This window comes from Hemibagrus wyckioides, linkage group LG07 (genome assembly GCF_019097595.1).
Source record: "Hemibagrus wyckioides isolate EC202008001 linkage group LG07, SWU_Hwy_1.0, whole genome shotgun sequence".
NCBI classification, from domain to species: Eukaryota; Metazoa; Chordata; class Actinopteri; order Siluriformes; family Bagridae; genus Hemibagrus; species Hemibagrus wyckioides.
The window spans coordinates 16,458,469-16,479,975 of NC_080716.1; the positions used below are offsets into that span (position 1 = coordinate 16,458,469).

Below are 21,507 nucleotides of genomic sequence, written 5' to 3' on the forward strand. Positions count from 1 at the left end.
ATAATTGTAACAACTTTAATATACACATGCATGCATCTTCTGGATACATATGGATACATAGCATATATTATGGATACATATTATGGAAACAATACCGACACCCTTTTTGTGTGATTAATGAAATTAAACATACACTTATTATTTTGTTTAACATGTCCGTTTGGTTTGCTACTCGTCAGTTTGGTAGTGAAACCTGTGATGTGTTTTGCATTTAAATGATGTTTTAAACTCGATGAGCTTCAATGGTAGGCCAGTTCTTCATTACAGTGTATGCACACTGCACGGTAGCATTCAGTCACTGCTGTGTTCACACTGCACGATGGATCAGCGACAGGAGCACTGCATGACTTCACAATGGGAAGAATCGCTAACAACTCTGTCTGGTCCACAAACTGCTTTTCGCAACCGAAATAATAATGAAATAACACAAGTTCACGTGTAAGAGTTCTCGTGCGAGACTGGAAATGGAACCCCGCAAAAAGGTTGCGATTCAAATGGTCATAACAGAATGGCACAGTCATCAAACAACACATGACAATAAAGAAAATGAGGAAATACTCTCTGTTTAAAAATTTGCATACCTTTAGTTCTTAATATTTGTATTGTATTGTGTATTGCCCCCTTTAGCATCAGTAATGGCATGCAGTCTTATTTGTATAAATAATTGTGCATGAGGTCCTTAATTCTCTCAGGTGGTATAACTGGCCATTCTTCTTGGCAAAATGCCTCCAGGTTCTGTAAATATTTTGGTTGTCTTTCACAAACTGCACGTTTGAGATCTCCCCAAAGTGGCTCAATGATATTAAGGTCAGGAGACTGTGATGGCCATGCCAGGACCTTCACCTTTTTTTGCTGTAGCCATTGGAGGGCCAACTTGGCCTTGTGCTTTGGATCACTGTCATGTTGGAACATCAAAGAGCATCCCATATGCAGCTTTCTTGCTGTAGAATGCAAATTGTCTGCCAGTATTTTCTGATGACATGCTGCATTCATCTTGCCATCAACTTCCCTGTGCCACTAGAGCTCACACAGCCCCAATATTTTCATAAAAATGGCAATGTTTAACAATTTCTTTCAGGGTATGCAAACTTTTGAGCTCAACTATATATATATATACAGTGAAGGAAAAAATTATTTGATCCCCTGCTGATTTTGTACGTTTGCCCACTGACAAAGAAATGATATAATTTTAATGGTAGGTTTATTTTAACAGTGAGAGACAAAATTACAACAAAGAAATAAAAGTTATAAATTGATTTGCATTTTAATGAGTGAAATAAGTATTTGATCCCCTATCAGTCAGCAGGATTTCCAGCTTTTATACAGGTAACAAGACACACTCTTAAAGGGAGTTAAAGACACCTGTCCACAGAAGCAATCAATCAATCAGATTTCAAACTCTCCACCATGGGCAAGACCAAAGAGCTGTCCAAGACTGCCAAGGACAAGATTGTAGACCTACACAAGGCTGGAATTGGCTACAAGACCATCCCCAAGCAGCTTGGTGAGAAGGTGACAACAACATGGGAACAAACACAAAATAACTCCCTCAGTCTGGAGCTGCATGCAAGATCTCACATTGTGGAGTTTCAATGATCATGAGAACAGTGAGGAATCAGCCCAGAACTACACAGGAGGATCTTGTCAATGATCTCAAGGCAGCTGGGACAATAGTCACCAAGAAAAAAATTGGTAACACACTACGCCATGAAGGACTGAAATCCTGCAGTGCCCGCAAGGCCCCCCTGCTCAACAAAGCACGTGTACAGGCCCATCAGAAGTTTGCCAGTGAACATCTGAATGATTCAGAGGAGAACTGGGTGAAAGTGAAAAGATGAGACTAAAATCGAGCTCTTGGCATCAACTCAACTCGCTGTGTTTGGAGGAGTCTGCCTATGACCTCAAGAACACCATCTCCACCGTCAAACATGGAGGTGGAAACATTATGCTTTGGGGGTATTTTTCTGCTAAGGGGACAGGACAACTGCACCGCATCAAAGGGACAATGGACGGGTCCATGTACCGTCAAATCTTGGGTGAGAACCTCCTTCCCTCAGCCAGGGCATTGAAAATGGGTCATGGATGGGTATTCCAGCATGACAATGAGTGGCTCAAAAAGAAGCACATTAAGGTCCTGGAGTGGCCTAGCCAATCTACAGACCTTAATCCCATAGAAAATCTATGGAGCTGAAGGTTAGATGTGCCAAACGTCAGCCTCGAAACCTTAATGACTTGGAGTGGATCTGCAAAGAGGAGTGGGACAAAATCCATCCTGAGATACCTGGTAGCCAACTACAAGAAACGTCTGACCTCTGTGTTTGCCAGCAAGGGTTTTGCCACCAAGTACTGTAATGTTTTGTGAAGGGGTCACTCATTAAAATGCAAATCAATTTATAACTTTTTTGAAATGCGTTTTTCTGGACTTTTTTTGTTGTTATTCTGTCTCTCACTGTTCAGACAAACCTACCATTAAAATTATAGACTGATCATTTCTTTGTCAGTGGGCAAACATACAGAATCAGCAGGGGATCAAATAATTTTTTCCCTCACTGTATACTTTTACCATCTTGCCATGCATAACATATAGAGTGCTGACCCTAAATGGCCGTATGTCATGTCATGATTTGTATTATTAACAATTAAAATAGTTTTTAAAAATCTGTTGTTACCTGGGTTGTTATTAATACTCAAATAGCTGGTTTTCCAAGCCGTATTTGGACTGGATTTTTTTTATCTTTGATTCTCATGTAATGTAATTTTTAAGTGATTTACCTAGCAAATATATACAAAATAATGAACAATATACCCTCACTCACACACACTCATTCACACACTCACATACAGGCACCCACTCCCACACACTTTGATATACAGTAACTTGCTTTAACATCTAAATATGTTTTAAGGTCTGTGTATGTTTGACTTTTGTCAGTGGTTTTATAACTCAGATTAAAATGGACTTCACGATCCGGGCCGGCACTCTTGAGGACTGTAAGGACATCAGGCGCATGATGTCAGTAAGTGAGTGATTCATATTTCACTGTAAATTAAACACGTTTATTTTTTTATTTTTTTTTAAAATGGTAGTCCAGTTTTATGGTGTAAAATTGACTGGATTTGCAGAGAAAATATATTTGATTTGATATTTGAAGGTAATGTCTGTTCCTCTGTTAAGCATAAGAGAATCTGTGGAGTTAAAAAGTTCCCTGACTGAAAAATAAAGTCTAAGAACAGACCAGAGTGATCACTGACTCCAAAAACAGCTTAAATTACCACTGTGTTTTGTACTTTCATCCATACAACAGTGATTTGTCATTGCTGTCGATGTGAAATGTCTCTCAGTAATCCATCCTTAAAAAATAAACCTGACTCCCACCTACATTTGTGTAGAGTTGCTATTTTTGTTCAGGTCATGCGGGTTGAATGTTTAGAGGCTTTCACATTTAGAAGATAGCTGACATATTTATGTATAAAAGCAATGCGACGATAACCTTCGCTTAAACTTTTTCGGCATTGTACATCTCAGATCTTAATTGTAGGCCACCCGGTGGTCTAATTTTAGAACTTCTCTACCTGTTGTATAGGTTCCTGCAGCATTTGTGGGGAAGTGGGCCACACTGCTCAGGTTTATAGTCAGACCTCAGAGCATCACACCTTGCTGCTAACATGCTTTTTTTTGTCACAGGGACAAGTTAGACTAGGGAGATCTGCACAGCATCTTAAAGTTCAATTCCAGAACAAAAATTTACAAATAAATTTCTCACCCCCTTGTCATCCAAGATGTTCATGTCTTTCTTTCTTCAGTCGTAAAGAAATTATGTTGTTTAAGGAAAACATTTCAGGATTTTTCTCCATACAGTGGACTTCAATGGTCCCTGCGAGTTTGAATTTCCAAAATGTAGTTTAAATGCAACTTCAAAGGGCTCTAAACGATCCCAGTCGAGGAAGAAGGGACTTATCTAGTGAAACCATCAGTCATTTTATTAGAAAAATTAAAAAATTGTATACTTTTTAACCACAAAAGCTTGTCTAACACTAGCTCTGGGATGTGCAGCCATGGCGCTACGTACTATGTAATCACATCGGTAGGTCACACGTGACATAGGCGGAACTACAGTGTTTACTAGTGTGGAGAAGGAGGACCGCTCCAAAGTTGTTGTGTGTGGAATTACAAAGTTATATGTTTTTGTGTCAGTTTTTTGTTTAAAATGGTCAGTTCATGTGTGTACCCTGGATGTGGAAATCATTTTAAACCTAAATGATTACATTCGCTTGGACATAACGTGACTGCTCACAAATTTCCTTTAAAAAATCCTGAGCGATTGAAGCTGTGGTTGCTCGCTCTGCACCTGAATATCAACACACCCATAGATTCTCGTTGTACCTTTTTGTTAGTAAAGAGCGTGTGACTTATTTGCACTTCCTTGGTCGTTACATGTTCGCTTCGTAAACACTGGGTCTGTAGTTCCACCTACATCACTCGTGACCTTTCAACGTGATTACGTAGTATGCAGTGTCATGGACGCGCATCCCAGAGCTAGTGCTCGATGAGCTTTTTGGGTTAAAAAGTGTAAAAATTTTATTTCAGAGCTCTTTGAAGCTGCATTTAAACTGCATTTTGGAAGTTCAAACTCGCGGGCACCATTGAAGTCCACTATATGGAGAAAAATCCTGAAATGTTTTCCTCAAAAAACATAATTTCTTTATGACTGAAGAAAGAAAGCCATTAATGTCTTGGATGACAAGAGGGTGAGTAAATTATTTGTAGATTTTTGTTCTGGAAGTGAACTTTTCCTTTAACAATGGACATTGACTCAATAGACGAGAGTAAATCAATGTAACTGATTCTATCACAATATGGACCATTGTGTTGTTATTCGTAAATAGTTACTGTACGAATGAAGTACAAAGTGAAGTTGAATAATTAATGAGAACTGCTCTTGATAGTTTCATGGTCTGTGAAAATAAATTTGTTACTTACCTATACATCATTTGTGTACTGTGCCTTTTGTTTCAAGTATTAAAAAAAATAAGTTGGAAATGGATAGTCAGCGAACCAATATTAGATTCAGTTGTTTATTGTAATGTATTGAAATGTAAAATGAAATATAAAAGTGTAGAACACGGCAAATAAAACATTCCAATGTGTTTTTTTGCCTTTATTAGCACCTTTTGGGGAAATAGAGAACATTTCAAACTACACAGGGCAGCTGATCCCCAGAACTGCAGTAAAAAAACAAACCAAAAAAAACAAACAAATATGTATTAGTACACAGCACTGCGTATACAATAATGAGCCATTTTTTCATTTATTTTGTTTCTATATCCTACAGGAGCTGGCGGAATATGAGAAAGTCACAGATCAGGTCACAGTTACACAAAAAGGTATATTACATGAAAGCTTTATAGTTAAACTCTTATTGTATAGTAGCAACATACATAGAATTGATGACAATAGTGGTGTGTCATTAATGAATTTCTGTTTTTTCCTCACTGTAGACCTTGAGCAGGATGGGTTTTCTAAAAACCCATTTTTCCATGCGATAATCGCTGAGGTTCCTGAACAGCACAAGTCCAAAGATGGTGAGAAGCCTGCAATGTGATCAAAAACGCTGTCCAGGCCCTGTCAGTGTTAGTATTCAGATACAGTACTTAAAAGTAACACCTGATTTCATCATCACTGATGTTGCTTGTTTGTTTACTCACTAACATATTACTTATCTACTTACTTACTTACATAAAGTGGGTATAAATCTGCAGGTTTTTGTGATGGAATAAAAAGGAACCTTAAAATTAAGATGAATCATGTCAGATCCTTTACCACCTTTAATATGAACAAAAAAGTGAAAAACAAATAGAAACCTTTTAGGAAATGAAAAGGGAAGAAAATGTGTGCAGTCTTTTATAATGGTGCATGTGACTGTGCTCAGTATTTACATACTCATCACAAGCTCATTAGGGACAAACATAAATTAAAATGAATCTTAATAATTTCACAATAATCCATTGTTAAAAGCACTAAACAACTAAACAACTGTCCCAGCGGGAGTCTGAACATCAAAGGCAGCCCTCACTGGAGTTCTGATTAGTCTAGCATTTACTCTGATTACTGAGCGTTTATGATCTCTGTCTCGATTTCTGTGTTTGACCTCGCCTGTTCTTTGACCACTGATATTGTCTTGTGTTATTTGGATTACTGTGTATGACCTCGCTTGTTTCTTGCTCGCCCATTCTGTTTTGCACTTTGGATTTGTTTACTTGTTCTAGTGTTTTTCCGGTTTTGATTTGCGCTTTGATTTCCCGACCAAGTTTTTGCCTGTTGATTCTGCTGCAAATAAAAACCGCTGATGGATTCTGCAACCAACCCCTCTGGTGCTTCATTACAGAATACTTCGCCTCCAGTGAATCCAGCAGATTTAGAAGTGGCGATAGTTCGCCAAGGAGCCATAATTCATGCTTATCAAGATCAAGTCGAAGCGCTACAACCTACGAACGCCCAGCTCCAACAGCAGCTACAACAACAACCTCAGGTACAAGCCGCTCCCTCGCCCCCTCCTCCTCCTGCTCCGGTGCCACGAGGTGAATCTCCCAAAATGGCGCTGCCTGAGAAATTTGATGGGGCCACTGGCCGCGAATTCATTTGCCAGTGTGGAAAATTTTTTGCCCACCAGCCTGAACTCTACAGCGAGGATGCAACCAGGTGTGCTTTTATGCTGTCACTTCTTATGGGTAGAGCACTAGTCTGGGCTTTGGCCATATGGGACTCAGATCCACAATTCAAAACTTTGCCCGATTACTTCGCAGAGCAGATTCGTGATGTGTTTGAGTACCCGGTGGGGGGTAAAGATGTGTTGGTCCAGCTACTGGAGCTATGTCAGGGCTCTGACTCCACAGCTGATTACACCATCAAGTTCCACACCCTCGCCACTCAGTCTGGGTGGAACGAAACAGCTCTGCTGGCCGTGGTTAGGGAAGGCCTCAACCCACCTCTCCAGGCAGAAATGGCATGCTGTGACAGCAACACTACGCTTTTCCTCTGTATTGGTACGGCCATCTATATGGATAACCTCAGACTTCAGCACAACATGGTTGCACGGTCTTGGAGTCTCTCATGCCTTTCTGCTGCTCCTGGTCCTGTTGCTCTGCAACAGTGGTTCAGATGAAACCAGGCGTTTTTTCCCTTGACCTTCAGTGCTGTAGGTGTTGTCAGGGTGACCTTTAATGGTCCGACCCTTCTGGGCTTGTTCCACTTTCGCTTGAAGACCTTGACATACACCCAGTCCCCTGGTTGCACAGTTCTCAGCTCTTCGTCGATTTCACTCGTTCATCCTTCAGTGGCACCTTTCACCTGTTGGAATATAGCTCAATGTGATTCAGTTAGATGCTTTACATAATTACCAAGTTCATTTTCAAGCTGCTCAAGCGGAGGACCTTTATAAGGTCCTCGTAAGTATGTTACAGGCATTGCTCGTCCAGTAAGCATTTCATGCGGGGTTAGATGCGTCATTCAGTTAGTTTGCATTCTCATACTCATCAATGCTAATGGCAAAGCTTGTTCCCAATTCATCTTTCCAGCCTCACAAATCTTAGCCAGTTTAGCCTTCAATGTTCCATTAGCTCTTTCCACAATTCCCTGTGACTGCGGATGACAGACACAACCCAATCTGTGCTTTATCCTTAAATACTGGAACACTCTTCGAATCAGTTTGTTCACAAAATGAGTACCACTATCTGAGTTGATTTTGTCAGGGATTCCAAACCTTGGAATAACCTCTCTGCACAGAAACTTAGCCATTGAATCTGTGTCTGCCTTAGCTGTTGGGTGTGCCTCAACCCATCTGCTAAATCTGTCTTCTACCACCATGACATACCTTTTCTTCTCTTTCACCTCAGCCCTGTCCATGATGTCAATAATTAGATGTCCGAATGGTCCATCTGGTTCCGGTATGTGACCTATAGGAGCTGTGAAACTCTTCCTGTTATTATATTCAGCACATACTTCACAGTGTGCTAACCTGTGGTCAACCATCTGAGCCAAATAAGGTGACCACCACGCTTTTTTAATTCTTTTGATTGCCTCAAGCCATGCGCATCATTAATCAAAGAAGTGAGAAGTGAGAGGGGAGCCACAAAATGTCCATGGGGACCAGCCTTCAGTTTAGCCAATTGTGCGGAACATGGTTGAGCAACAGACATAGACTGAGTGGTAACAAAGCTACTCAAATCATTACTGGGAGCGACTATTGCATAACCTGCCAATCAGAATGCAGTAGAGGCTGATTTCCTAAATCTTGACGTGCATTCATGTAAGCGTGTGATGTTAACTTACAACCGTGTGGTTCACCTTCCAATGATGTCATCGTTCTATCGGCCAGATTGACTGTCTGACATCTCTGAATGGTTAATTCTGGAGAAGACATCATTGTGTCATCATAACCAGTTTTTCGTGCATGAGTGATTACAAAAGTTGGACTGGTCAAGAAAGCATACAGTGCATGAGTTGTGTACAAAGTGGTCGGATGACCCACTGTAATAGTTGAAGCTTTCTGGTAAGCAAATGCAGCTGCTGCTAGCCCACGATAACAAAGTGGCATGCCCTTCTCTATGTTATCCAGTGGCGTGCTAAAGTATGCAACTGGCTGTTTACTTGGACCCTGTTGTTGAGTTAGAACAGCGTTAGCAAATCCCTGTTTCTCTGACACATACAAATAAAATGGCTTACCATAATCTAGACTAATGCTGGTGTGGTACAAAGATCGTCTTTCAACATTTCAAAGGCTGCAACTGCTTCTGTTGTCCAGGTCAAGGATGCCTTCTTTTGATCTGCCACTTTTATCAATGCACGGAGTGGAGACACCTTCAGCGCAAAATCCACTATCCACTGTCTGTTGTAGCCTACCATTCCTAGAAACAACAACATTTGGCCAACGGTTTGTGGTTTGGGAGCTTTTTGGGCAGCTTCAACATGTGCAGGTGATAGCTTACGACTGGTGCCATGCAAAACTCTCCCCAAATACTCAACCTGTTGCTTACAGAATTGCAATTTTTCCTTGCTTACTTTGTGCCCATTTTCAGCCAATAATTTTAGGACCTTTAATGAATCTGCTTGACATTGTTGGACTACAAATTAAGATGTCGTCAACATAAGTTAACAGGAGACTATCAATATCCAAAGAAGCTAGATCCCTAGCCACTATCCGATTGAAGACGGATGGACTTTCACAATAACCCTGAGGTAATCGTGTGTGTGTACTGTTGACCATTATAAGTAAATGCAAATAGTTGTTGTGAATCTGGATGTAGTGGAATGCTGAAAAATGCAGAACATAAGTCAATGACTTTGTACCATTTGGTGTTACTTGGACTATTGGAAAGCAACGTATGTGGGTCTGGAACTACTGGTGCCTCTGCGACAATATGGTTTATGGCACGCAAATCATGTACAAGACGCTATTTGTCTGAGTTGGGTTTTCTTACAGGAAATATCGGGGTGTTACATTGGCTTTGTGCTGGGATCAATACTCCAGCTTCTAACAGTCCCTCAATTGTGGGCTTTATACCTGCTTGGGCTTGTGGTGATAATGGGTATTGCTTTTGGTATGGAAACCTCACACTTGGCTTAAGTTTTACCATAACCTGCCATGCTGATTTAATAAGCCCTACAGCGGTAGGATGTCTCATCCAAAGCTCGCTCGGGAATGTAGCCAACAGTTCCTCAATTTCTTCATCATGTGCTGCATCTACTGTGGGATCACTACCTCCTGATACCAGTAACTGGTGGGACTCTGACATTTTCTTTTCAATCATGCACTTCTTGACATACTTCTCATCAGGCTTGTGTTGTGCTATTATGATGTCCACAGGTGTAGGTTGGCTTCCCCTGCTACTCATGATGCACCCCTGTTGTGCTCTGTGTGGTACCTCTCTCTCCTGGGTTCTTGTTTCCTTCAGACCAAATCAGCAATACATTTATTTGCCTCACTGTCACACACGGCTTCACTGGATTTTTCCTCAACCTTTCTGGGCTCTACGGTTACAATTGCTGTCAGTCCTGAACAATAATTATATTGATCTGGTCTTGGATTAACCAATTCCACTAATGGTTCATCATCTTTTCTATATGGGTCTTCAATGTAATCAAACAAAGGAATAGTGCCTTTACTGGGAGATGGGGCCTCAACCAATGCACGCAGTACTGTACTCAGTTTCTAAGTTCTTCATACCAATCTGTGTCAGAGAAAGTTCTCTGCAAAGTATACAAGCCTTCAAACTTTGTTAAAGCCCACAATTTTTCTCCGATCAGATCTTCCGACTGCCACCTTTCTACACCGTCTTTATCTTTGTATGTTCGCTCGTCCCAAAAATGTGTGCGTAATCCCCTAGTTTCTGTATATAAATTTCTAAGGGCCATCCGAGTTTATTCAACCCAAAAGATGACCAGGTGCGTCTGACACAGGACACCTGTAAAGTATTTTAATGTTTCAATACGGGCAGTGTTGTTTCATCTGGGTCACACCTCCTACAAGTTACAGAATGACCAAATAAAACACAGAACCAAGTTCTAGGTGGATTCTTTCTAACTATCCTCTCCCTTTGGTTATACCTGGGGTATAAGAATTGTTCAACTAATCTCTGACAAGTTGACTTAGATACTGTTTGGGGTGATGATGTAATACTTTCAGTTTGTGGCTTTCCTGAACTGTTCATCATGCCATGCACTCTTAACTTCTCAAAGCAACTAAATAATCCCTATTATCCAACCACTCTCTCTCTCTCATTCACACAGAATCCACATACACACTCTCATGCTATGACCTTGCGCACACACACTCGCAGTTCACTCACCCCCCTCACAGCAGAATCTTTTCCGCACACACGCACACACACACACACACACACAATTGCAGCGACAGGATACTTAGAATGTTTCTTTTCTCAGGTATTTCACATAAACAGCTCTAAATTTTAAAGACAGGGATATAAATGGTCTCACAAATTAATTTTTTACTGATTCTTGTGGGTCAACTGTCAGGTCACCTGCAATGAAACTTCTTTAAAGCCTACAATCCTGTCCCAACTGCCAGACGCTGATCCAAGCCTCAGAGTGTTGAGGACCTCTTAGAGTTGTGGGCCACGCTATGTTAACCTTTGCCAGAAGTTTTCCCATTTCCTTTTTTAATAATTCTAGGGCTGCTTCTGCAAACTCTCTCTCAAACCTGTTAAGAAACCTGTAACTGGTTGGATGGAAGGGCTGTGGTTTACATAGACGTAGTCTCAACCCACGTTTCTCTGCCTTCTTTGTAATGATGTTAGAAATCTCCCCACTTAATTTTTTCGAAATGGTAAAATAGGCTCTGACGTGGTGTCTCCCTGTGTGTGCAGATACATGCAGCTCCACCATTCAGAGACAGTGTTGGCCAAACTCAGATTCTATTCGTAACAGCTCAGTTTCACCCCAGGCGGAAAAAGCAGACCTATCCAACTGGTTCTGCACTCAGTGTCAATTTTATCTGTGACGTCAGTATGATGGTGTATGAATTCAGTAACCATCTTTCTAGTTTCCCTCAGGTGATCTGCAACTGGTCTGTAAGTTATTATGGAGTTCAACTACCAGCATGTATTTCTGGTTCAGGTTTTTGCTATCGCTGTTCTGCTGCCTCCTGACAATGACACTTCTTGCCACTACAACAGGGCCTTTTCTGAAAATATTGTTTTCTTTTACTGCGGTCAATGAGCTCTGACAGAGCAGGATTTCTTCTAAGGGTGTAAATGCAAGGTGGCTTCTTATCGGAGTTCACTATAAATTTGCTGCCATAGGCTCATGCCCATTTTACATAGATTTATCAGCCAATTAGTTCTCTAGGTTCTAACCTAGTACTGGTGCCTATTTACCGTCACTTACCGTCCACCTGTGAGTGGTCATTTCCACACAGTATTTATCTTAATTTTAAGTCGGAACCATTTCAATAACACCTTCAGCTTTTCTTCATTATCTCTACGGAATATCTCCAGGACATATGTTTCAAAATCAACTTGTATATACTCCATACACTGCAATGTATTTACACAACACAAGAATGACCAATGCAATCACCACTTCAACCCAGCTTCATTTCAAATACAGCACAATCAGCAAAATATAACTCTCAGATTCAGGTCACACTTCAAAGTCACAAAGTGATTCTCCGCATCCCAGAATATCAAAGTCATGCACAGAACTATTTACAGCGTGCAAAACTAGCCATGCAGTACCATCACTTAGATTCAAAACCGCACAGTAATCCTCAGATATACCACAACAGCAACAAAGACAAACACAATTTATTTACAATGCCCCCCCCTTTTTTTCTTCTGTTTTTTTGTCTTTATTTTTTCTCTCTTCACTATCACCTGGATCCAGGAATTTCTACTCAGCGCTTTTTCTCTTCGTTTCTTTTCTCTTTCATCACTATCACCTGGACCCGGGAATTTTATGTCTTATTTCTCTGTATTTCTCTTTATTCTATTTATTTCTCTGTATTTCTCTGTAAATTCCTTTCACTGTATCACCCGGGATCCAGGAATTTTTTTACTTATTACACCTGTTACTTAACTCTTGCTTTTCTCCCATTGACAGTGTTCTTGTTCACAGAATTTAATTTCTGCTACTGAACGCTCTGTTTGCTTCCAAACAAGGTCTTTTTCACAGGACTTTCTCTCATACCACCTGGAACCCACCAGGACTTTCGATCATACTGAACCCTGCAGGGATGATTTTTAGTTCATTCACATGCCTGACACCATCCAGTCTTTATCATGCATTAGTCATGCAATTTTTATCATATGATTTTATAACTTTAACTTACTAATACTCTATCAAGACAAAACAGAGCTGATCCGTCCTCGGCCTGGGTGCCTCTGCCTCCCCAGACCACACACAACTAATGCAGAATTTTGATTAAACAGGCTTCTGCCTTACCTTTGCCTTAGATGGATCCAAGTGTCTGGTCCGTGGGTGGCAGCCGCCACCAAAGGTCCCAGGTCCGGGGCTCCGCTGTGCCTTGTTCCAATCGCGTATATTCCAATCATATCGGGGTCACCAAAACAATGTGGAAAATATCTTTGTCCGATACTATAATGCACTACTTAACACTACTCAATTAATACTTTGCTGTAATCTGACTCCAAACTCCACATTGACCCGACAGCTCAGTTGAGCAAGACTCTAACTAAAGAAGACGAATCATGCAGACTGGATGGATGCAGATACATGGTTTTATTTGCAATCAGCACAGTTACAAGAATTGAGCTGCTCATGAATGAACATCCCAACAACCTCCAAAGCCTCACAAACTTCCGAGGTCAGTCATAAAAAATAATAATAGGCTTATTTGCTCTTGTCAGTGGGTCTTTGTTTTCATCAACCAGTTCATTTTCACCTCTGAGGACAGCATGGGCACACTTCACATCTCTGTCTGAGATTGCTTAGTTTTAATTCATTGCAAACAATGTTTTCCTTCACTTCTACACCTGTTGTAGTTTTAATCGCAGTTTCCTCCCAATTATTCCTAACTCTATCTCCTGCCACCTTTGGCTTCCTACGATGCACTTCACTTCTGCTCAGGACCTTGGGCACAGCTCCAACCCCGGCCATACCAAGACTGAAACTCCGTCCAAGTCTCATCTACTGTCAACAAAGTGTGCCAGATGGACATTACTCTGTCACAACGCACACAGAGCCAGAACACCAGAGGGAGTCGTCACCAGAATATTGACTGCCATGAATTCATTTCCGGTTCTCTAGAGCTTTTAAGCAGCGTGCCCCCTCTGTTCCATGCGAAGTATCGTTTCCTTGTGTCACATACCAAGCCTTGAGTCATTGCTGTATGGTATATCTCGTGTATGATCCTTGCCTGCCTTGCTTATTGACTACGAGTTCGGTTTTGTGTTTTGATTTCGGTTGACAGTGTGTTTGCTTTCCGGTTTTTGACCCTTTTGCTACCCCATATCGATGCTGATTTTGTGAATAAAGATCTGCGAATGGATTCTACTAAGCGAGCCTCGCGTGCTTCATTACATACTCCCACTGCTACTGATTCTATACAGGCTGTACAATCTTGCACCCAAACCTCGTAGTGTTAAATCCTTCATTGTTAAAACTGTTAATAGAGGTGACGAATAAATTAAGTGCCTGACAACCCAACCATGCTGTCCTCTGATTATTTTATACAAACACATACAAGAATGCATTCAAATACACTCTAAACACTCTAAAACATTCAAAAACGCTTTGAACACTCTAAACCACTTTAAACGCTCTAAACCATTCAAAAATTACTCCCACAATAGACATCGGTCTCGTAGAGAAGCTACGCCTTCCCGTCATCCCATGCACACCACCTCTACGAGTGACGGCCATCGACAATCAACCCATCGGGGACGGATATCTTTACTACCACACCCAACCATTAGAACTACAGATTGGACTGTTTCACCAGGAAAAAGTGACTTTGTATGTCATTACCTCTCCTGCTCACCCCATTGTTTTGGCCCTGCCGTGGCTACAACTACACGACCCCCAAATCTCCTGGAGAGAGGGGGAACTGACACGCTGGTCCCATCACTGTCTAAACACCTGTTTCCTTCATGCCAAGCCAAGCCTTTGTCTCACCATGTCAGTGGAAAGCTCTGAATCCAGTGCCTCAATGAATCTGCCCAGGGAATATGAAGACCTCAGGAAGGTATTCAGTAAGGACAAAGCTCCTTTGAAATTGCTGATTGGTTAATAGAACAGTTTCATTGCCACTTATTTTAAGCTTCACGTGCCTGCACTTTTAATTCTGCAGGCCATACAGCCGCGCAAACCATGATGTCAGCCACTGGCTGAAATATGATTGGATAAATACTCTTATCATAAATATACACTACTGAAAGCAGCGCAACCGAGAGAAAAGCTATGAAATGTAGAGAATAGACTATCGGGAATAATTTCATACACATTCATGGAAAAATATATTAAATATATTAAAATGCAAGTCAGTGATTAAGATCACTGCTGTTTAGGCCAGCAGAGAAGACCTTGCTGGCCCTGACGGTCCGCCACTGATATATATATATATTGGCCTAACAACACGTAATGTGCAAAAATACAGTAGCAGCGGTTGAGGTAGTGCAAATAGAAATAAACTAAAGACAAATATAAACATAGCAGCGGAATGAAATATTAACAGGGTTGAGGTAGTGTAATAAGTAGTGAACAATATAAATTATGTGTGTGTGTCCACACAGGTGAAAGAGTGTGTGTGTGTGTGTGTGTGTGTGTACAGTATGTGTGAGAGAGACAGAGAGTTTTGTACAGTTCAGTCCTGGGTATATGTGCGTGTGTGTGTGTGTGTGTGAGAGAGAGAGAGAGAGAGAGAGAGAGAGAGAGAGAGAGAGAGAGAGAGAGAGAGAGAGATTTTTTGTACAGTTTATTCCTGGGTCTTGAGAAGCCTGATGGCTTGAGGAAAGAAACTGTTACACAGTCTGGTTGTGAGGGCCCGAATGCTCCAGTACCTCTTTCCAGATGGCAGGAGGGTGAAGAGTGTGTGTGACGGGTGTCTTGGGTCATCCACAAAGCTGTTTGCTTTGCAGATGCAGAGTGTAGTGTAAGTGTCCGTGATAGAGGGGAGAGAGATTCCGATGATCTTTTCAGCTGTCCTCACTATCCGCTGAAGGGTCTTGCGATCTGAGACGGTTCAGTTCCCAAACCAGGCAGTGATGCAGCTGCTCAGGATGCTCTCAATGGATCCTCTGTAGAAGACAGTCAGGATGGGGGAAGGGAGATGCGCTTTCCTCAGCCTCCTCAGGAAGTAGAGGCGCTAATGGGCTTTCTTGGTGTTGAGTGACCAGGTGAAGTTCTCTGCCAGATGAACACAAAGGAATTTGGTGCTCTTGACGATCTCCACAGAGGAACCATCGGTGAGCGGAGAATGGTCACTCTGTGCTCTCCTGAAGTCAACAACCATCTCTTTAGTCTTAACGACATTCAGGGAGAGGTTGTTGACTCTACACCAGTCTGTTAGCCGCTGCACCTCCTCTCTGTATGCTGACTCGTCATTCTTGCTGATGAGACCCACCACGGTCTTGTCATCGGTGAGCTTCACCATTGCTCCGATTCTACGTCATCCGGATCTACGAAATCCTGTTTACCATTGAGGTGGATGCTTCTAGCTGTGGGATTGGTGCGGTTCTGTCCCAATGCCAACATGACTCGATGGGAAACTACACTCATGTGCCTTTTATTCTAGAAAGCCTACCACAGCAGAGGCCAACTATGACTTAGGAAATTGCGAGCTGTTATCTATCAAGGTGACCCTGGAGGAATGGCGACACTGGCTGCAGGGAGCCCGGCACCCGTTCCTGGTTCTCACTGACCACCGCAACCTCGAGTACCTACATGGAGCTAAATGCCTAAACCCAGGCCAAGCTTGCTGGGCCGTCTTCTTCACGTGGTTCCAGTTCTCAGTCACCTATCGACCTGGTTCCAAGAACAGTAAACCCGTCTCGTTGTCTCACCAGCTGGAGTCCAAGAGTTCCTCCCCTGGGCCGAGTATGCCCAGAACTCCCTCACGCATTCCTCCAGTGGGCTCACGCCTTTCCGGTGTGTCTTGGGCTATCAGCCGCAGCTGTTTCCCTGGTCTGGGGAGCCCTGAGACGTCCCCGCAGTGGACGACTGGGCCAGACACAGTCAAGAAAGGTGGGACAACGAGGGACAACGAGTTTGGGTGTTGACCCACAACCTGAGGCTACAGCCCCCTTGCCGTAAGCTAAGCTCTAGATTCATTGGTCCCTTTGAAATAATTCGCCAGGTCAACCCGGTTTCCTATCGCTTCCGGCTCCCTTTGACGTACCGTATCTATCCTACATTTCATGTTTCTCTCCTTAAGCCTGCCCACGAACCCCGGTCAGACAATCTCGCCTCTTATGAACCTCCACCACCACTTGACATTGACAGAGCCCTGGTTTACAGGGTGCACGTCCTATTGAACTCTTGGCGGGTCAGGAACTGCCTCCAGTACCTGGTGGACTGGGAGTGTTATGGCCCAGAGGAACACTCTTTGGTCGACATCAGATATCCTTGATCCCTCCTTGTCAGACGAATTCCACCTGGCTCACCCGTTCACCGACCTCGGGGCAGGATGCTTCGTAGAACACCAGGAGGTGTTCCTAGAAGGGGGGGAGGTCTCTGTCACATCCCAGCGGGAATCTGAACATCAAAAGCAACCCTCACCTGAGTTCTGATTAGTTCTGATCTATTTCCTGTTTCCCACATACATTTAAGCAGCACACACACATATCTAGGTGAAGTATCGTTCCCTCGTGACATACTGAGCGTTTATGATCTCTATGATCTTGCCTTGTGTTGTTTGGATTACTGTGTATGACCTTGCTTGTTTCTCGCTCACCTGTTCTGTTTTGCACTTCAGATTTGTTTACCCGTTCTAGTGTTTTTCCGGTTTTGACTCGCACTTTGATTTCCCAACCACGTTTTCATCTGTTGATACTGCTGCAAATAAAATCCGCTGATCAACCAATGCCTCTGGCGCTTCATTACAAAAATAGAATAGAATTGATTATGTTAATAGATCTGATTCATTTTTTTACGTCACAAAAAATTCTCTATGCTCCTTTGCTCATTTATTTCACAGGAACAATAGAGATAAACTTTACTACATTTGTTACAGATGTACGTACTTCACACAAAAATGTTTCTACAAGGGGATTTTAGATGGTTAGATGGTTACTGGTTCTAACTTTCTAAACATGTTCTGCTTTGATTGTTTATAGGATTAACATTGTAGCTGTAAAGGGTGACCTAGATTTACATTAGGAATGTACATGTACATACTGATGCTAGACTTATTCTTAATATGAAATTTTGTTTCTTTTATGTGAATGAAATAAAACATTCCAGTCATTTCGGAATATTTATGTCTGTTTCAGGTCATACAAAAATAGGTTTTTCCATCTACTACTACATTTATAGCTCATGGAAAGGCCGAGCTGTTTACATGGAGGACTTGTACGTGATGCCAGAGTTCAGAGGTAATTGTGGTGGTTGTGTTTCTGCTTTGAATGCCTAATTATTTTACACCAGTTGAAAATAATCATCCAGATTTTATAACCTAATAACTACACAAATTTTATTTTTAAAACCTAATATTATCGATCAAAAAATGTAAATATTAATAATATAAGCATAAATGTTTCACCTCTGTGGAAACCTTTAAAGTGTCTATGTAAAGCCCTACAGCAAAAGTTTTCTCCTTCAGAACTGATTGAAATTTGAACCTAATTAAACACATAAACATCCCCTGAGGTAGCTTTTATCTAAATGTGTGTATGGTGCCTGTAGCATATGGTCCCTGTGCTGGGAAAACACCTAAAACTGAAACATGTTTATAATGGGAGCCCTTTTCATAATTAATTAAGTTTTGTAATTAATCAATTTCATCTTCATGTCTGCATCTCTTTCAGGAAAGGGCCTTGGCAAGGCACTGATGAGCAAAGTTGCACAGGTTAGGGATATATTAATGTATTCTAAAGATTTGGTATTGAAAAATAGTACATAACTGGTTAAGTAAAACCATCTGTAGCATCTTTTAACTGAAATATTTTTCCATTTTGGAATGTGTCATGTAAATTGTGTGTTAATGTTGATTTTGGGTCATGACTATTACAGCTGGGACGAGCCGCTGGCTGCACTGAGCTCAATTTTACGGTGCTGAACTGGAACAAGACAGCGCTGGACTTCTACCTGAATCAGGGTTCCACGGACCTGACCTCTGACCTGGGTTATCATTACATGTACTGTCATGGGGATGCCTTTCAAAAGTTGGCTGATAAAGAGTTCTAAATTTTAGGTTCAAGTCATTCTTTCTATATTGTTACATATTCTTAAGATGCTAAAGAATAGATCTATTTGTCTATAGTACATTATCATTTCTTACAAAAAGGTAATATTAGTGTCATCCAGTGTGATACAAGTGTGGCAGCATGCTAAAATCCTTCACAGGTTCAAATTTGGTCATTTTCCTGAGCTGTAATATATTTCTATATTGGAATTATCAGGATTAAAATAGTATATAAGTATAGCCTGGTTAACCACAAAACTGTAGGGTGAAGGGAAAAGTTTACATTTATAAATGAATTATAATTTACATGATTTCCAACATCATCCACATCAGTCTCTGTCTGTTACATTAGCTCAGGAATTTTCCACATTTAAACACCATTGAACACCAGAATTGGCAGATCTGCCAATGGCACCCTGTGCTTTTCACAGATCAGAGTAGGTTCACCCTGAGCACATGTGACAGACGTAAAAGGTCTGGAGAAGCAGTGGAGAAAGTTATGCTGCCTGTAACATCGTTCAGCATGACCAGTTTGGTGGTGGGTCAGTGATGGTCTGGGTAGGCATATCCATGGAGGGATGCACAGACCTATACAGGCTAGACAATGGCACCCTTACAACCACTAGGTATTGGGATGAAATCCTTGGAGCCATTGTCAGACCCTATCCTATCATTAAGATAAGATGTGTTTTCAAAGTGTTCCTATAATATATCAAAAGCACCAACAATAGGCATATTAGAACATGCTGAACAAACAAATCTGATCCACCTCACAACATAGGATCTGTTCCTAACATCTTGGTGCCAGATACCACAGCACACCTTCAGGAATCTAGTGGAGTCCATGCCTCGATGGAATAAATTAATTTGCTTAGCAAATCCATACAAGATAAAGAACATGTCGTCACTCACCCTCCTGCACTCACAGACTGGCTCACACATGCCTATTCATATGCTTACTGTTACGACCTCAAGATGGAAGGTCTAAGGGTACCAGGAGTAACATTTAAGTGGTGACACATTTAAGTGAGGTTGGTAGCAATTGACAGCCGAACCACCGTATTGCAAGGATAATAAGAGTTTTTTTTATTGTTTACGGCAGAATCATAACAAAAAACATGAATAGATAGGTCTACAATAATTTATCCACCAACCGGAAGGGAAATGAGAGGATCCACAGCGGCGCCAAATGAAAGAAAGAAATATAACAAAACTAACTCGCCACAATACTCTAACCTATCTAGGAAAATAAAAGGGAGAAGAAAAGGTCTTCGGCGTTTCCACGCCCTATCTAAACTACTCTAACTAACCCAAAACAAAACATACAGGGAGTGGCGCTTGCTCCTATTCTAGTGTCTCTATACAAAATCACTTTCCTACGTGTAGCACAATCAGTTACCAGTAACTTTCTATCCTCTTTTCCTGGCGGTAGATCAGAGTGAAGTGAAGTGAGGTAGGCAAGGGAGAGAGCAAGGAAAAACAAGAGAGAGGAGAGAGAGTGAGCGTCCACACAGGCGTCTCTTTTAAACTGACGCGGATCTCAGGGATTGGCAGCGAACTCGGTGACGTCACACAGGTTAATGATGATAGATGTCTCCGCTGACGACTGGGATTCCAAGGGGGTGGGGAACCTAAGAGACGGTGAGAGCAGGAAGAGATAGAAAGAGAAAAGAACACCGGCACAACCTTGGGCCGTAACACCCCCACCCTTAAGAGCAAACCCGTTTGGTAAATCGAGCAGAAAAGTCACACCCTAGAAAGAGCGTCAGCCATAACATTTTCAGTACCTTTCTTATGTCGGATCTCCAGGTTATAATTCTGGACTAAAAGAGACCATCTCATCAGACGTTGGTTATGATTATACATCCGAGATAAAAACACAAGAGGGTTGTGATCGGTATATACCACAACAGGTAGATTGCTAGAACCAACATAAACCTCAAAATGTTGCAAAGCCAACAACAAAGCAAGGGTTTCCTTTTCGATTGTAGAGTAATTGAGTTGATGTTTGTTAAATTTGCGGGAAAAATAACTAATGGGATGATCAATACCACATTTATCCTCCTGAAGAAGCACGGCACCCGAACCAACTGCGCTTGCATCAATCTCAAGCTTAAAGGGTAAGGTACAATCAGGGGCCGCAAGAACAGGGGTGTTACATAAAAGTGTTTTCACACTATCAAAAGCACTCTGACATGCATCAGACCACACATACGGCATAGACGGGCTAAGCAATGTTGTTAACGGGTTAACCATGTTAGAGAAATTTTTACAAAAACTGCGGTAGTAACCGGCCATCCCCAAGAACCTCCGTAGTTCTCGGCGGGTAGTAGGAACTGGAAACTGCAAAATAGTCACTTTCGCCCTGGACCGGGCGGACTTGGCCCTGTCCAACCTCCTTACCGAGGTATGTGACAGTCGCTTGGCCAAACTCACATTTTGCTAAGTTCAGTGTGAGTGATGCAAAAGAAAGTCGCTGAAACACACACTTTAACGAAGCGACATGATCACCCCAGGTCATAGAATAAACCACCAGATCATCAAGATACGCACTTCAATTTGGTATGTCTGTTAATACTATATTCACTAGACGTTGAAACGTTGCAGGTGCATTTCGGAGACCGAAAGCCAT

At 41.8% G+C, this 21,507-nt stretch overlaps 1 protein-coding gene across 1 annotated transcript; it reads left to right on the forward strand.

Moving 5' to 3' along the window:
- The first annotated feature begins 1,407 nt into the window (after window positions 1-1,407).
- LOC131356236 (thialysine N-epsilon-acetyltransferase-like) lies at window positions 1,408-19,815 on the forward strand. Its single transcript, XM_058395163.1, has 7 exons — window positions 1,408-1,504; window positions 5,167-5,228; window positions 5,334-5,385; window positions 5,500-5,583; window positions 17,965-18,066; window positions 18,499-18,539; window positions 18,704-19,815. The coding sequence occupies exons 1-7, from the start codon at window positions 1,408-1,410 to the stop codon at window positions 18,875-18,877; spliced, it is 612 nt and encodes a 203-aa protein (XP_058251146.1). The 3' UTR covers window positions 18,878-19,815.
- The last annotated feature ends 1,692 nt before the right edge of the window (window positions 19,816-21,507 follow it).

What these genes read in the sequence shown, in the direction of transcription:
- LOC131356236 (XM_058395163.1), top strand. Translation starts at nt 1,408, where the DNA reads ATGGGCAAGACCAAAGAGCTGTCCAAGACTGCCAAGGACAAGATTGTA. An exon ending in GACCATCCCCAAGCAGCTTG is followed by an intron (nt 1,505 to 5,166) that starts GTGAGAAGGTGA and finishes TGCCTTTATTAG; the next exon opens with CACCTTTTGGGGAAATAGAG. An exon ending in AGCTGATCCCCAGAACTGCA is followed by an intron (nt 5,229 to 5,333) that starts GTAAAAAAACAA and finishes TATATCCTACAG; the next exon opens with GAGCTGGCGGAATATGAGAA.